Genomic DNA, 16,080 nt, shown 5'->3' with positions numbered 1-16,080 from the left:
AAATCCATGAAATATCCTGACAGTAACAATCAGGTCAGTGCTTGCTTGCCCAAATGACTGGACACCATAACCTAGCCAAGTTAACACTTGAATTCAACTGCCACAGTTCTTAAATGTTCAAATAAAAAGGTATGCAGGAATTATCAGTGCTCATCTGAGCACTTTACAGTTTATGACTCAACTGTGAAATTACAGGGAGAAAATTGGTGCTAGTTGTTTTCTTCTCCTCCAAACATTAATAAACATGGACAGACAACTTTTGTTTTTAATGCCAGGTAAGAGGAAGACTAAGAGGCCAGCAGCAGGAATGGAAACATGAAATGAAGGGTATAAGAAGCTGAATAAATATACCGAGCACCAACTAGGGACCCATTTGGGAAAAGATCTTGACCAAAAGGGAGAAATATTAAATACAAATGAGTTCTTACGGCTAAGAAATTTCAAAGTGAGTGGGGAGGTCATTCCAGAGGTTACGCTTAGGCACGTGTCAGCAGGATGTTACCAACTGCCGTGGTAAACAGTGCCTCCAGCAGCAGGGCTCCTGATGGCTCTAGAGCAGGGGTTTCTAACCAGGGGGTCACGGGCCCTGAAGAAAGATTTCAGAGGCTCCATGAGCTTAAATTGAAAACTCAAGAAAAAAAAAATATTATTCTTGTAGGGACATGTTGGTGTGGGTGTGACATAGTTCTTAAATAATATACAGTATAGTGTGGACATAGTATGGTTTTTATTTTGGTGTAGGGTGTTCTGAGTGCAGCGGATAACTGCCTGCAAAAAGGTTGGTAAGGATGGTGGAGTTGGTTTTATGATACTGTGGGAAAACTGGAATTTCTAAATGTTTGTGGAAAATCACCATGTAAACAGATGTTGAACTGTGTTAGGTTATCAGATTTTTAAATTATGGGAAAGTTGCAAAATGTAATTTTGAATAATCCTGAAATTTAATTTAAAGACATGCCAATGTTGAGTGTCATAAAACTATCTGTCACTATATTATGAGAAGGGGTTCATGGTTTTCACCTAACTGGCAAAGGAGTCAGTGGGAAAAAAAGGTTAAGAACCCCTGCTCTAGAGACATCTAGACACTACAGGTAGCGCAAGCAATCTCAGGAATTCAGCACTCTGTCAGTGGGCCTTACTTTGGATTATACGCTCCCCAATGTAATATAGTTAGACTCATTTATAATTTCCCTATACATGGCTCTTCTGCCACTTTTATTTGAACCTATATTTAGCACTATATTCACTAAAAATATGTGCCAGAGGCTTAAATCTTCCATCTGCTCATATGCAGGCTGAGCCTTGAATCTCAGCAGAGCTGCAACACCTAACTCTCCAGGTTCACTGGACTCACTCAGAACAACTAACAAAAGGATGATGATGGACAAAGCCCATCCCAAAAAACAGAGTATCCACAACTGCAAGACAGTTCCATCCATGCCCCATGGGCTCTAACCCCCTCTCAATCAGAAACAGGGGGGCATCACCATCCCAAAATCCTCAAGATTGAGGGATGAACAAGCGTAAGGGGGGAAGGCAACTACGGACTAAGCAGACTTATTATCATTCCAGCAATGGAAAAACTTGCATCACTGATATAAAGGCAGTAGCCACCAGAGGTTCTGAGGAAAGAGAGAGGGAATAATAGGTGTAACATGGGGCATATTAGAGACATTGGAATTGTCCTGCATGACACTGCAATGACAGATACAGGCTAATACACATTTTGTCAAAACCTATAAAATTGTGCAGTGCAAAGTGTAAACTATAATGTAAACTATAGACCATGGGTAGTAGCAGTGTTTCAATATGTGTTCACTAATTGTAACAAATGTGCCACACTAATGAAAGATGATGTTAATGGGAGAAAGTGGGGGAGGGAAAGGAGAATCCCCTATATTTTTGATATAACATTTATGTAATCTTAAGCTTCTTTAAAAATAAAAAAAAAAGCTGAATAAAGATGTAATGTAAACAAGACTTCTCAAAAAAGGAAACCTTTATCTAAGTGATGTGATTTCTATAACCCAACTTCGCCCATTTTTTATTTCCAGACTGAGCTCTGAAGAATAGAATATACCCTAAAAAGACAAAAACTTACCATCAATGAAGTTGTTCTAAAAAATTAAGCTACAACACTTATATTAAATATCTAGGATAAGCAAATTCATAGAGATAGAAAGTAAATTAGAGATTACCAGAAGCCAGGAAAGGGGACTGTTATTACTTAAAAGGTATAGAGTTCCTGTTTGGTAATATACAGTGGTGATGGAAGCACAACACTGTCAATGTAATACCACTGAAGTATACATTTAAAAATGGTTAAAATATGGAAATAAATTACTACAGTAAAAAAATTTTAATTAAAAAACAAAATTAAGTTACAAGCTTCAAAGGCCGCTTGAAAAGTCCCAAGTTAGCATTGTTAGAAAAAGTAAAAAAGACAACTGGTTTACACAACTTTTTCTGGATTAGGATTCCTATAATATAGAAAAGCAGTGTTCTAAGGAGCAAAAAAGGTTAAGAACAGAAAACACCACTTTTAAACATGAAGAAGTGGGAGAGATTTTGCCCTAACTAACCAGTAAGGAATTTTAAAAATACTTAGAAGTTTTAAATTAGTAACTAATAAAAATTAATAAGGAATTAAAATGGGAGATAGAAAGACAAGATGCAGGTATCAGACTAGTTTCATTTAATGCTCTATTAATACCTCCCTGAAAACTCTTTAAAGTGAGACTTGTGGTGCCCAGAAACATACAAAAGAAACAATGTCTCAGGAAAGAATTTTCAGTTACCAAAACTCAAATTTTACAATTTGAATTTAGGTAAAGCAAAATTTAAAAATGTCAATCTGGTAATGTGACTCTCAAATGATATGGTGTTTGGGTTTTATTATTTTAAAATAGTGCTTGCTAATATTCTGGAAAGGTTTGGTGAAGAACATGGAATCTGAAGAGTTCCCAAGATCTGCTACCTACCAACTACAGAACCCTAAACAAGTAACCAGACACTGTGAGCCCCACCTGACCACAAGCCGCACAAGCCTCAAGCAGATTAAACAGTAAGGTGGATAATAATGCATGGCCTCTAAAGCACCAGAAGCTCAATTTCTCCAACTCACTGTAATGACTTCTGCAAAAAAATTATTTTTACTTTTGATTATGGAAAATTGTTAAATATACAAACATACAGTATTATGAAATCCTATGCACTCTCACTCAGTTTCAACAATTATCAACTTAGAGTTAAGCTTGTTTCATTTATACTTCATCCACTCCCTCTCTTAATTATTAATTTGAAGCAAGTCCAAGACATCATTGTCATTATAAGTAACATCCTAAAGACTGAAATCTAATGGCTTTTTTCCATGGCTGTACAGGTAAATGAAGTCCAACAGGCTAGAAATATGAATTTGAGAAACACCAGCAATGAAATCAAGAGTTGAAGCTGTGACTTTGGATAAGGTCAAATATCCATGCTTGGGAAACAAGAAGATAACTTCTCTTTGTGCTCTTTCATTAAAATCATGTAAAGAGATGTAAAGTACAATTTTTCCATCAAGAAAGAAAACCTATGAATTTATAAAGGCCTATAGAATTTTTATATCTTATCATTTTAAGTGCTTTTCTCCCTTTGAAAAGGATCCCTACATGTTAATAGTTACAGTCTCAGAATCATAAAAAAAAATTATATATCATCAAATATAGACAATGATACTGTAACCATCTACAAATCTACTTTTCAAAGTATTGGTTAAAAACTTGTAGGGAGTGGGTGTAGCTCACTGGTTGAGCACCCGCCTCCCACACACAATGTCCCAGGTTCAATCCTTGGTGCCTCCTAAAGAAAACCAAAACAAAACAAAACAAAAAAAAACTTTGTTGCTCCATGTATATTTTATTTTTAAATTGTATATATCTGTTTTATACATCTTTTATATATCTTTTTATGTATATGTCACAATAATTTTTTTGAGGTAGGGGATTGTTTCACAATAATTTTGGGGGGGGTAATTTTTTTTTGAGGCAGGGGATTGAACCTGGGGTCTCTTATGTTGGAAGCTGGTACTCAACCACTGAGCCACATCGGCTCCCCTGAGTTATTTTTTTCATTTGTTTGCTTGTTTGTTTTTTGGTTTTAGGGGGCACAGGGAACCAAACCCAAGACCTCCCGTGTGGGAAGCAGGTGCTCAGCTGCTTGAGCCACATCTGCTTCCCTCACAATAATTTTTAAAAACAAACTCTTAAAAATTTTAAAAGAAAAGATGAGTCCTACATTTAAATAGCAATAAAAGATGACTGTATATTTTATAAGCATTCAGAACTTTGAACATACTAAGAATATTTGTGTACCAAAAATATTTTATAAGCTCTTCAGAGAAAAATCTAGCAAATCAAAGACCATTTATACTTAAATTGGTTACGATTTATACTCCACCTCAAAGAAATCCTGAAAGAACTTTGACTCAAGTTCCTGAAGTCCTAATTTCGCAATCCACTTTAAAATAATTTCTAAACCTTTTAAGAGTTTTCAAAACTGTTCTATGAAGATTAACCTTAAAAACAAACAAACCTGTGACCTTTTCAAAGGAATGAAATTTTGTACCTTTGATTATTTTAACCACCAAGTAAAGGCTCCAAAGAGGGTAAGGGGGCAGTGCAACTTTGAGAAGCACAATTGATTTTCAATGTTTCAATTGTGACAAGCCATCAAATCAAACTCAAGTCCTATTTGATTAGAAAGAACTCCAAAATAGTTTTAAGCACATCCTTATCTTTGAATTAATAGCTCTAGCCATTTCATAAAATTAGAGGGGTATGCATTTTAGTTGAGAGCACACCATAATTCCTTTTGCTTTATTTCTCTCTAAGAACAGCATTGGACACATTTAAAAGTAGTTTCAACTTTGGCTGTATTTATGACTGCCACTTCATCTAAATTAGTGGAGTTTTTTTGGCAAATATTTCTGATTTTTAAAAACTTTTGAGGAACTGCACCCAATGTGTTTTAAGTAAAATCCAATCACTTTTAAAGCATGGTTAAATGATCACCAAGTCAAAACAAAATGGCATAGTACACTTAAAAATAAAAAACACCACCACAATTTCCCCCCAGATATTAGTAAATATCAACAGGAAGATTAAAAGGCATAATTGCTTTCTCAGGAGTCATCTACTTAATACCACCCCCCCCCCAAGCTTATTATTTGCAAAAACATATGTCAGATACTCAAACGTTATTAAACAGTTTCAGTCTTTAAGATAATGGGGATATTTTCTTGCTGTCAAATAAGCATTATTATTTAGCACTCATCTTCAGTTGATAGATTTTAATTAAAGTATTGTATTGTTGAATATAAATATTTCTTGGTTCAGCATAATGAGATTTTTTTTTCATTCTCATTTTAGACATTAACATGTTGGGAAGGGAAAGAGAGTGGGGAAATATAGGATAACTTTGCTGAGAACTCGCCGAGTTTTTAATTAGGGAATTTTATAAAGATATCTTGCTGCTCTTCTTAAATTAATTCTGCATCAGAAGCCAAGTGAATTTTTTAGTCTTGAATAGTAATGATACAGATTCTCTTTATCAATGATGAGTATATTAAGTACAAGTATATATCAGATACATTTTATTTCTGTATCTCTATAAAGAAAATCTTAGTGCCCGCAGAGCCTAATGACATCATTAAAATTAATTCTGCCAGAGTGAAAAGTGAATTCATCTTTTATTTTCATAATGAAAAAAACCTGCTATTTTGCACAAAATACATGAAAAATAGTAATTTTATTTTGACACAAGAAATGAGACTACGCAGTTCTTTAGTCTCTAATTTAACAGACATTAACTTAATGGTATGTAAGGTCTTAAGTTGTCCCTCTCAATCAGATTTTCTCCTCAGGTTAAATACCCTATGGCTATTAGGATACTTTTTCTCAAAAGTAGCATTCACAATTTAGAGAAACGTTGTCTACATAAACCCTCAGTGCCTACTATAAAGGGTTACTGGAAAACTCCCCAACAAACGAGGCTAACTTCACCGAACCTTTCAGAGTTGAAGCAAATATTAATGCCCCTAATGCAGTGCCTTTAATATAGTCTTAAAATGAAATTTTAAAAACTTTGAAAGTCACAAATACAATCCATCCTTTACCTCGAAAGCACCTCTCACACACGTCTAAGGGTAGACTTTTTTTTTTTTTGTCCCTAGAGGATCAGTAGATAATGCCAGCTATAAGTAGAAAACGTGAAGATTTCGTTGAGCCCCGAAAGAAAGCAAGCCATTGAAGTCTTACAGTCGGTGAATTTCCTGCGGCGGCTCGGGAAGGTGTTTCCAGGTCCTGCAATTGTGTCAGGAACACAAAAAGCAAATGCACAAGCGGAGCGCGACTCTCAGAGAACCCGCCTGTTAACAGGTGGCGGGACGCGAAGCACCGTCCGCGCTCCGGCCGCCGCCGCCGCCGCCTCGGCCCGCCAGGCCCCGCCGCGCCCCGGGCGCACGGCCGTCCGGCGGCGCACTCACCCCGCTGCCCACGCTCCTGCGTCCTGGCGGCCCGGGTGTGCGCCGCGGCCCGCGGGGCCTGGTTCTTCCAGCTCCGGGTTTTCCACTCAGCACCGAGGTGCCGCGGGGCTCGGCAGCGGCCCCGAGCGCCTGCGAGCAGCACGTGGCCGCCTCGAAGCCTCGCCCGGCGCGGGAAGGCCGGCCTCCGCGCGCAGGCCCCCCGCCGCCCGCAGCACGCAGCGCGGCAGCTCACGCACGCCCCGGCGCTGCTGGGCGGGGGGCTTGCTCTGTACGTCCTAGCAACTCGGCCCGAAGTGTGAAGTTTTGGAACGTCCCAGCTTGGTTGGGGTCTGCTGACACCTGATCCACCTCCTACAAACGAGGAAAGCGAGGACCTCCCAGGACTGGGGTGCCTTGCTCTGCAGGCCACACAGGTGCCCGAGCGGCGCAAAGCCCGTAACCCCGATTTCCTCCGACTGAGCAGCTACAGGGCGGCTAGGCCCCCACAGCACGCGCCTCCCGGAGGCACCAGCACCCGAGCCTCGAGCGGCCCTGGCTGCTGCGTGAGCCAAATGGCCTCGCCGCGGCACAGGCAGGGTCCGCCGAGGGGACGCCCTGCAGCCGGGTGCCCAGGCTGTCGGGGTCTCCCCAGCACGTGCAGGCCCTGCACCCGAAGGCCCGCGGCGCACCCAGCCGGTCCGGCTAGGCTGCGCGTTTCCCTGGAGGCGCCACCCCAGGGGGGATCGGGCGTGGGTGCTATCCGGCCCAGAGCTGCGAGCCCACGTCCCCACCACAGGCCCAGGCTCGGCGGGGCCGCAGCTGCGCCCTCTTGGGAACCGCTGTGGAGTCGGGGGCGATCGGGTTTGCTGGAATGGGAAGTGCGCACCCAAGCCGGGGTTGCGGAGCCCGGAGGGAAGAGGATGGAGCCCAGAAGGTCTCTCTGCGACCAGGGCTCGCGGGCTCGCGGACCCTGGGGGGGGGGGGGGGGGGTTCGTTCTCCAAAACCCGCCTCACGCTGCGTTCTCAGGCCTCACATAGAATAAAAAATAAATAGGGGGAGTTGGTCACTTGGCAGGAAACTTTTCGTTGTTTCCTTATGTCCTTCCCACCCACGGACAAGTCGAGCAGCTGCCCGGCCTCATCCCCAGGAGGTTTCAGGCTAAACAGAGACTGGATAGCTCCGGTCTCTGGATTTTCTCGGTGAGCATTGTCCCCCATCCCCGGCTTCCCCCACGGGGAGGCGGAACTGTCCTCCCTGGCCCCCAGTTGCAAACCGGGCGCCCTTCTCCCCTGCCAAAGTAAAATTGTTCTTAACGACTTTTCCAGGTTTTCTGTTTGTGTGTTTTAAAGAAACTTTACCATACTAACAAACAATTTGGTTACTCCTGGCAAGCGGCTGAGGCTTTAAGAGCGGCGTTTTAGCACGTGGGGGGGAGGGGGGGACGCTGCTCGGGTCTCCCAGCCGCGGCGAAGCCACCTGGGACAGCACAGCTGGAAGAAAGGTTGCTGCTGCCAACCTGCGGGGACGTGGGTCGTTTTCTGTTGTTTTGCGCGTGTTTTTCTTTTTGTCCTTTCTTTTCCTCTTTGGCTCAGCTCTGTGAGTATTTCAGAGCTTTCCTTTCCGCGCTTCCTGGTCCCCTTCCCCTCCCCCTCTTCTTTCTGGTGCAGGCAATTAGGGTGAAGAAATCAGTGCCAGGTTCCTGCCCCTGAAGAGAAAGGAATCGCTTCGGGGATTGAGTGCTGACACCTGTCTCTGGCCTGTTTGGCGAAGGGGGGTGGGGGTGGGTGGGACGGGACACGAAGGGTCAAGACGCCTGGGGGAGAGGCCAAGCTGACGGGGGACACTCTCCAAAAGAACGTTTCTGGGGGCTTCTCTTGCCACGTCCTCGCGCCCTGTCCTTTGGCCCCAGCTTCGCGCTCGTCATTAACACCCGGGTTCGCCTCACTGTTTCCGCTGCCCCCATCCCCGGACCAGGACCTGGGGCTGGAATCAGTAGAGCAACACCGACAAGCCGTTCATTAATTTCCATTTATTTTCGGGAAATAATGTAGATACGGGGGAAGGAAGGGGGACTGCCTTACATTTCAACAAGTAATTTGTGATCTCCACATCGGACAAATCAAATTTACAAATTACTTTCCCACCTACTGGACGAAGCGGCCAAAGTCAAAACTGAAACACAGGCGTGCGGGCTCTCCGCAACCTTTGGAGAACGAAGGTGCACTAAAAACTCACTAGACAAAACAGGTATGTTTAAAGAGAGAGAAGCTGACAGTGGAATTAGAACTCGAGTTTGGGGGCCTGGGTTTGTTTTTTCATAATGCATGTAACTTTTTGTTGTTGTTGTTGTTTGGTTTGGGTTTGGGTCTCTAAACCGGAACTGCGGCCCTGTGTTTAGCCGGGTGAGGGACTAGGTCCCGCGCCCCTACCCAGCCTAACCCCACCTGTGTCCTGACTTGGCAGTTTCCTCTACGCTCCCGGACCCTCGTGATGCTCCGCGCCCAGCTTCCAGGAACCGAAAGGTTCTCTTTAATAAATACACATAGGGAGAAGGTGTGAAGAGGGCAGGACGGCTTTATAACAACTGAAAAACGTAAAAGCATCATCATTTGAGGAAGAGAGAAGGAGAACAGAGGGGAAAATATTTTTTGCTTTTTATATATATGTATATATGTGCGGTATATATCTTAAAGTTCTGTTTCCTGGGCGCTAAGACTTGAGACATGCTCAGCTCAACCAACAGCAACTAAAAAGTTTAAGTGGTCCCTGGAACGGACCGGACTATGTACAGCATTCCCGCCGAGGCGGAAGCTCAAGCCAGTTCTGCGCAGCGCGGCGCAGGGTGCGGTAGGCTGGGGGCGCGCTCACCCCGCCCGCTTTGCCCCAGCGCACCCTGGCCAGGCTGCGGTGCAGGAAACCGCTGGGAGGCTCTGGCCTGCAGGCGGGGAGCAGGGCCAAAGGCAGCTGAAGGGGGCAGCAGTCTGCGCGCGAGAAACACTTAATGGTTGTTTTGATTTGAAGTAGAGCGTAGGTGCACGCAATGGCAGAAAGACGCCAGTTAGTGACTCCAGAGTCCAAAAAGAATAAATAAAGGTGTTGGGCTCAAACAGTGGGGCGGAGCGGAGATCCTCCAGAGGATGCCAGTGCATAATAACTGTACTGAAAGATTGGAAGGGGGTGACTTAGGAATGGGGGGGGGGGGGGGGGGAAATCGCACAGCTCCGGCGCAAAGAATGTGTGGGCCAGGTCGAGGCACTGGTCCCCTCCTCCAAGGTGTGGGTGGCTTTGCACATCCCCAAGCAAGTGGCACAGAGACGGGGACGACAGGGCAGTCAATGGGCATCTTTTGGGGGCGTGACAATTCAGTTCTGGAGAAGCCGAGGCAAAGGCGGGCGGTGCAGCAGCAGCAACAGGATGGGGGCCATGGAAGGCGCAGGTAGTTGTGTTTCTTTTCCTTCCGCTCCTGGACTCACAAGACCTGGAACCGCCATGAGGCTTGGTCCTTATAGTCCAGACAGTCGGGTGAGTTGAAGTTGAGTTTCCAGGCGGAGGAAGCAGCGGCAGCGCCGGGCTCCTTGTAATCCAAGCAGTCGGCGGAGTTAAAGGCGAGCCCCGAGCCGCCGTAGCCCTGGTGGTGGTGGTGGTGTCCCGAGGACTGGCTCAGGGGGTGGTGCGCGTGGGGGTGGTGGTGGTGGTGGCCCGCCAGGGACGAGGGCGCCATGGGGCTGAGCTGGTGCGGGTGGTGGTGCGAGTGCATGGGCGCCAAGTACGAGCTGCAGTCCACGCCGCCAAAGTAGGAAGAGGAGGGCGCGGGGTAGCCCTGGCCGTAGCTGCTGCCCTGGCCATAGGACATGGGGTAGGAGGCTGCAGCTGAGGCGGCGCCCGCGGCCACGGAGCGCTGCATACACGATGCGTTGCTAGGCGCGGCCAGTGGTTCGGGCACCGACACGGACGCGGGCGCTGAGCCGGGCGAGATGGAGGCCGGGCTCCAGATGGACGAGGCAACCGAAGTGCTCAGCGACGACGCGGCTGCCACTCCCTGGTTCCCGCCCAGGCCTGCCGCCGCCGCCGCGGGGTTGGCGGAGGCGCTGGACGCCGAGCTAGAAGACGAGGCGGAGCTGGACACAGCGGGAGGCGTAAATTGGCCGCTGCTCTCCGAGCCCGAGCTCTCCCGCACCGGGGATGACTTCTTCTTGGCCGGGCGGCTCTTGGTCCCGCTCCCGCTCTGTTGCTGCTGGCGGCATTTGGCGCGGCGGTTCTTGAACCAGACCTGCAGCAGGCCGGCCAGACGGGGGAGAGCAGGTTAGGGGGGCCAGCCAAGCAGCTTGCTGCTCCCCTCGCCCCTCCAACCTGCCACCCCGCCCAGAACAGAACCTCTCGCATCCCTTTTCCACTGAGGCCTCAACCCTTCCCATCTCCTGCCCGGTCAGACCCTGCCCCCGCGTTCCCACTCCCATCCTTCTGCTCAAAGCTGCTCCTCTGCCTGCTGGCGGGTAGGGTTGCGCACCTTCCCACCCCCACGCAACTCTGCCCTAAGACGGGACGTTTGCTTCCGTCCAGCCAGACGATCAGCCATCTCCCAAATGCTGCTGCTGGCTGCATCCCCACAGCCCCTGGGGGCGGAGACTGCCCACCACCCAAGGATGCTTGGGAGCTCTGTCTTCTGCCAACAGAGCTCAGGAAACGGCAGAGAGGCACAGAGCAGGCCACAGCGAGAGAGACGGTTTCACCAATGTCTGGAGCCAGGGTCTTTTCACTAAATGGGGCCCTGGAATCCCAGGGCTGGGCGGGGAGAAGCGAATGTTTGGGTGCGAGCAAGAGTAAGGCCGGGAGGCTGAATGGAGGCACCTCTCGGGGACTTGGGAAGGAAGCCAGGGCAGAATTTCGTTGGGCTTCTTGGCTCGAAGTGGGAACTAAGTGGGACGGTCAGTCTTAAAGTTCTCACTCCTCTTGGGGGATGCAGGCACATGGCACTGAATTCCTGGTGCTTTCTCGAGCCTCCGGAGAAAGAAGGTGGACAAAAGGTCCTTGAGGAGGGTTCTGAGTTAGAATCTGAACCGTATTTCCCGGGCTCTTTCATCACAAAAATAGAACAGCAAAGCCGGATTTTGTGCTCAGCGTCCTCTTCCGGGAAGAGGAAGAGGCTAATCAGACTGACACTACCCCGTGAGCCGCACGCCCAGGCAGGGCACCAGGACACCGGGCTCAGACCACAACTCCACGCCTCCAGTTCCAGGATCCTCGGATTGTAAGGCAAGGACAGAGGCAGAATTCAGGTCCCTGAGGGAAACTCCGAAGTCCCGGGGCTGCTAAAGCAGCGGGGGCAAGTGTCGGGCCCCTCGGGGCACTTTACTTGGAGGAGCCTCGCTTTTCCTCCCGCTGACCTAAGAAGGACTTTCGATATGGAAGGCCCCGGCGACCAAAGGCCAGATTCAGTGCTCCAAGCCATTTCCTTTAACTTTGCCCCCTCTTCCTGGAGGGACTCAGCGCTAGGGGGAGTCTGAGAGGAACTGCCCAGCCTGTAAAAGCCCGCCCCCACACCAGACCGTCCTCCCCTCCCCGAGATCCCACCAGCCTGCCCCTCCCACCGCGAGCCCCGGCGCTCCGACTGTGACCTTAGAGGACCGGGTGCACGCACCTGGACTCTGGATTCGGGCAAATTAATCTTGAGCGCCACCTCCTCGCGCATGAAGATGTCGGGGTATCGAGTCTTGGCGAAGAGCGCCTCGAGCACGTCCAGCTGCGAGCGCGTGAAAGTGGTGCGCTCCCGCCGCTGCTTCCGCGGGGTGGCTGTGGGGACACGCAGGGGCTCCTCGGGTCAGCAGTGGCCACGCGGACCGACGCGAGAAGACGCGGGCAGGCCCAGCGCCCGGCCATCAGCAAGGGAAGCCCGAGTAAAGAAATTCCCCGGCCAGGCCGAGCCTGAGAGGCCACAGGTGGGAGAACGTGTGCGCGCAATGGGGCCAGCGTCTCCAACGCTCCAGGCCTGCCCGCCCCCTACCTCCAGGAGGTTAAAATAGGAAGAGAAGTCGCGCAACTCCCCTCCTCCACAACTCCCCCGCACACACACACCGTGCCTGGGGGCTTTGTTGGAGAGGTGCACCGAAACACCACCTGGAAAGCGCGTTCTGAGGGAATAAATTGGGGGGTGGGGGAGGAAGGAGTGAAGGCTGGAAAAGAAACCCAGGATTCGGCTCAAGCCTCGCTTCAGTGGTTTTTGAAGCAGGCCACTGGGAAAGAGAATCCCCCAACCTCAGCCAGCCGCTTTGATTAGGGACGTTCGGCCTTAGGGCCAAGCTCTTTTTGTCAGGGCCTAGCGAGTGTCCAGATTCCTAATGCAATGTTGGGAAAAAAGGAATAAACACAAACACACGCACACAAATAGCCACCCGTGGGAAACGAATCCGCGGGGTAAATCCGCTGGGCCCGGGCGGTGAGAGCACAAAAGGAGACAGGTTGCTTGTGTGGCCGGGCTGGGAGGGTGCACGGTAGACGTTTTCACCGCCCTGGCCCGCCTCGTCCCCCCGTCCCCCCCCCCCCCCCCCCCCCGACTCTGGCGCATGTGGCCAGCAGCGGGTCCTGCGTTGTGCAGACTAAGCACCCAGCTCACTGGGCCTGCTCCACAACAAAGCATGTGCTCAGAGCTGAAAGCCTGGGGGTCCCCAACGTCTGAGGGGCAGGGGGCCGGGAGGGCCGGTGCTCACCCGGATAGCCCACGGAGGGGTGCAGCAGGTCCATGGCCGGCCCGGCCAGGCCCAGCCCGTTCATGCCATATGGGGGTTGTTTGAGGTAAGACATCATGCTAACAGCCGGGTGGAGGCGCCCCGACGGATCCAGGGGGCCGCGGGCCGGGCGCGGTGCGGGGCTCCCACCGCTCAGTTTTTGGAGGTCTGTTGCGTCTGGGGACCGGGTCTGTGGAGACATGAGACACATGGAAACTGTAACTCGGAGCCACCCCAACTCCAAATCTGGTCCGGACCAAGGATCCCCCGTTGGATTGAGGAGCAGGCTGAAGTACCGGGCAGGGGCGTCAACTCGGCTCCACAAGGCACGAGCCCAGAGTCCACGGCTTTGAAAAACGTCTCTGGATCGTCATTGCCTCTTTTCGGACTTGGAATGGGCCAACGACTCTAGCAGGACAGCCCGGGGCATTAAAGACAGTTTAAAAGCCAGGCTAGGGAAGTCAGAGCCGGAATCGCCGGGGGTGCAAGGTCCCAAACTTCTGAGTCCGAGGGAAGCCGGGTCTCAGGCGGAACAAGCATCTCTCCTTGCCCTAGCCCGCCGCTGACTGCCCGGGGCATGAGGGGTTGTTTGGTTTGGTTTCAATTGTTTTTGAAAGCAGGATGAAAAGTAAAGATTCCAGAGGGCCAAGGGGAGGCACTGCAAGGACTAGCCTAGAGCAACTCGGCCTCTCTGGGACGAGTTTCCCACTTCGGCCTTCCCTCTTTCAAGATATGCGCGGCTGGGGCCCGGCTCCAGCCAACCCTACAGCTAATTCTGTGCGCCCAGTCGCCGAAAGATCGCTGACCCCGAATCCAACTTCACTACACCTCAACCGCAGTTACCGGCCTAGGCCCAGCAGAGACGGCCCAAGGACGCAGAAGGGGTCACCGTGAAGGTGGCAGTTCCAAGACGTGACCCGACATCGGGGCCACTTCAGCCGCAAGCCTTTACTGGGCCTGCTTTCTTTCTGCCCCGTCCTGCATCCGGACAATGGTATCCCGGCCTGCACTTAAGGCCGATCCATTTCAAAGAGTCCTGGGGATTTGAGAGGCCCGGGAGCAGCGCGTCCCCTGCTCCCTTCCTATCCTACTTCTTAAACCCGCGATCCCGGGATCGCACCGAGAACTAGGCCTCAGTGGGGTAGCCCGCGTTGACCTGGGGCTGGAAGGTCAAAGCTACCCTCCCCCACTGCCCCGAACACTGGGCGCTACTCTCAGGGGTCAGGAAGGCATCCTGGGAAGTGGGACTGGAGCCCAGGAGGCCCTGTCGCTTCACCCCGCTTGGCGGGAACTTTTCTAAAGCAGGTTTTGGGCCCTGGGTAGGGAGTACTGGGAGAGAAGCTTGAGCTAAAGGCAGAGCCCGAACCCCACCCCTGCCCCCGTCCGCTGGGACTCGCGGCCTGGACCGAGGGAACCCTGTTTGCAGGGAAGGGGTGGGAGAGGGTAACACCCGGTACACTTGGACCAAAGGAGAAGCAGTTACAAACGCGGCAGGTCTGTCAGGCTGCAGCCTTGAGTTTTCAAAGACTTTCTCCAAACTTCGCCTTGGTGACTTCGGCGGAGGCGGGGGAGGGTGCACCGCGCCATAGCCCGGCTCTGGGGTCCTCCACACACACCAAGGGGGCGCCAGGCCTCTCCTCCGCCCCGCCCCGTTGCCCCCGACTGGGGGAAGCAGGTACCCGGTAGAGGAGGGGGAAGCCAGAGCTATCAACGCGCTCCCGGAGTCCCGGCTGGCTTTTTCCTTACCTGTCCTCTGCTGCCGCGGTCACTCACCATCTACCTCGCGCCCTCACAGAGATCCGCCGGGCTGCCAACCTGCAAAACAGAACCGCACAGGAATTATGCATCGGACCAGGCGGCTGGTCTAGGACCCCGGATTTCTTTCTTTCCCCAACTTCCCTCCTTCCATGTCTTTCTTCTCTCCTAGTGGCTTTGTGTGTATCTCACCAGATTTCACTTTATTGCACAGACACTTTGTTTGCAAAGCCGCACACGCTCCCGGGACATTGCCTCGCCCAGGACCGCGCCGAGGGGCCGCGTGGGGGGAGGGGGAGGTGCGGGGGGCAGAGTTGGGAGGAGGCTCGCGGTTGCAGCTGCACTCCCGGTGCTGCACGGAAACAGCAGGGACTGGAGAAGTCTTGCAGAGACACTTTGCAAACTAAATAAATCAAGCGATTTACCTTGTCGGAGTGGCTTGTCTGGCTTGGTTGTTTAGGTGATTGGAAATGTAGCCTGATGAAGATTGATCACCTTTCTACTGCCCTCCGCGGGTAAGTGAATGCGAGCCGAGTGCGTAACCGGGCTAGGCCGCCAATCCGGGGCCCCGCGCGGGCTGAGTGACAGGGAACCCGGCAATAGCAGCTCGAGTCGGGGGTTACCTCGGCGCGCCCCCGCCCTTCCCCGCCCCTTGCACCCCGCCCTCACCCGCCCGCCCGCCCGCCCCGCCCGGTGGCGCGCTAACTCTGGGGCTTGGCTGGTAAGCGCCGTGCAGATTGAGGCGAGGAAGGCGAGCGCTGCGCCCAAGCCCGGGCCACGGAGGGGGCGCCCGTCGCGAGGCCTGCTCCGGGGCCCCCTCTCCTCTCCCGCCCTCTTGGCGCTCCCGAGGGAGTGGCGGAGGGCAGGCCAAGTGCTGGAGAACCGGTTTCTTAGCTCTTTCGCGAGCCCACCGGGCTGGGCAGCAGGATGTGGGCACGAAGGCTCGGGGGCCGCCGTCTGGAGGAGCGCGGGCCCCCAGCTCCTTTCGCGGCGCGCGAGCCCCAGCGCCTGCTACCACCGCGCCGCCACCTGCGGCCGGACGCCGCGGGCGGCAGCTGGCGTAGGCAACTTTCCCCTCCGCGCAGCAGCTCCGGGCG

The 16,080-nt window shown here is 51.4% G+C and overlaps 1 protein-coding gene across 1 annotated transcript; it reads right to left on the bottom strand.

Annotated features, from left to right (window-relative positions):
- Positions 1 to 8,520: 8,520 nt before the first annotated feature.
- Positions 8,521 to 15,491, bottom strand: OTX1 (orthodenticle homeobox 1). The gene is made up of 5 exons (XM_004469288.4): positions 15,409 to 15,491; positions 14,975 to 15,043; positions 13,211 to 13,418; positions 12,145 to 12,296; positions 8,521 to 10,776 (listed from the first exon to the last, which is right to left on the bottom strand). Exons 2-5 carry the CDS (start codon positions 15,002 to 15,004, stop codon positions 9,976 to 9,978), a joined length of 1,191 nt encoding a protein of 396 aa, XP_004469345.2. The 5' UTR covers positions 15,005 to 15,043; positions 15,409 to 15,491; the 3' UTR covers positions 8,521 to 9,975.
- Positions 15,492 to 16,080: the final 589 nt, after the last annotated feature.

This window comes from Dasypus novemcinctus, chromosome 17 (genome assembly GCF_030445035.2).
Source record: "Dasypus novemcinctus isolate mDasNov1 chromosome 17, mDasNov1.1.hap2, whole genome shotgun sequence".
NCBI classification, from domain to species: domain Eukaryota; kingdom Metazoa; phylum Chordata; class Mammalia; order Cingulata; family Dasypodidae; genus Dasypus; species Dasypus novemcinctus.
The sequence above is the reverse complement of the archived record's forward strand: the minus strand, read 5'-3'. Positions and strand labels throughout refer to the sequence as shown.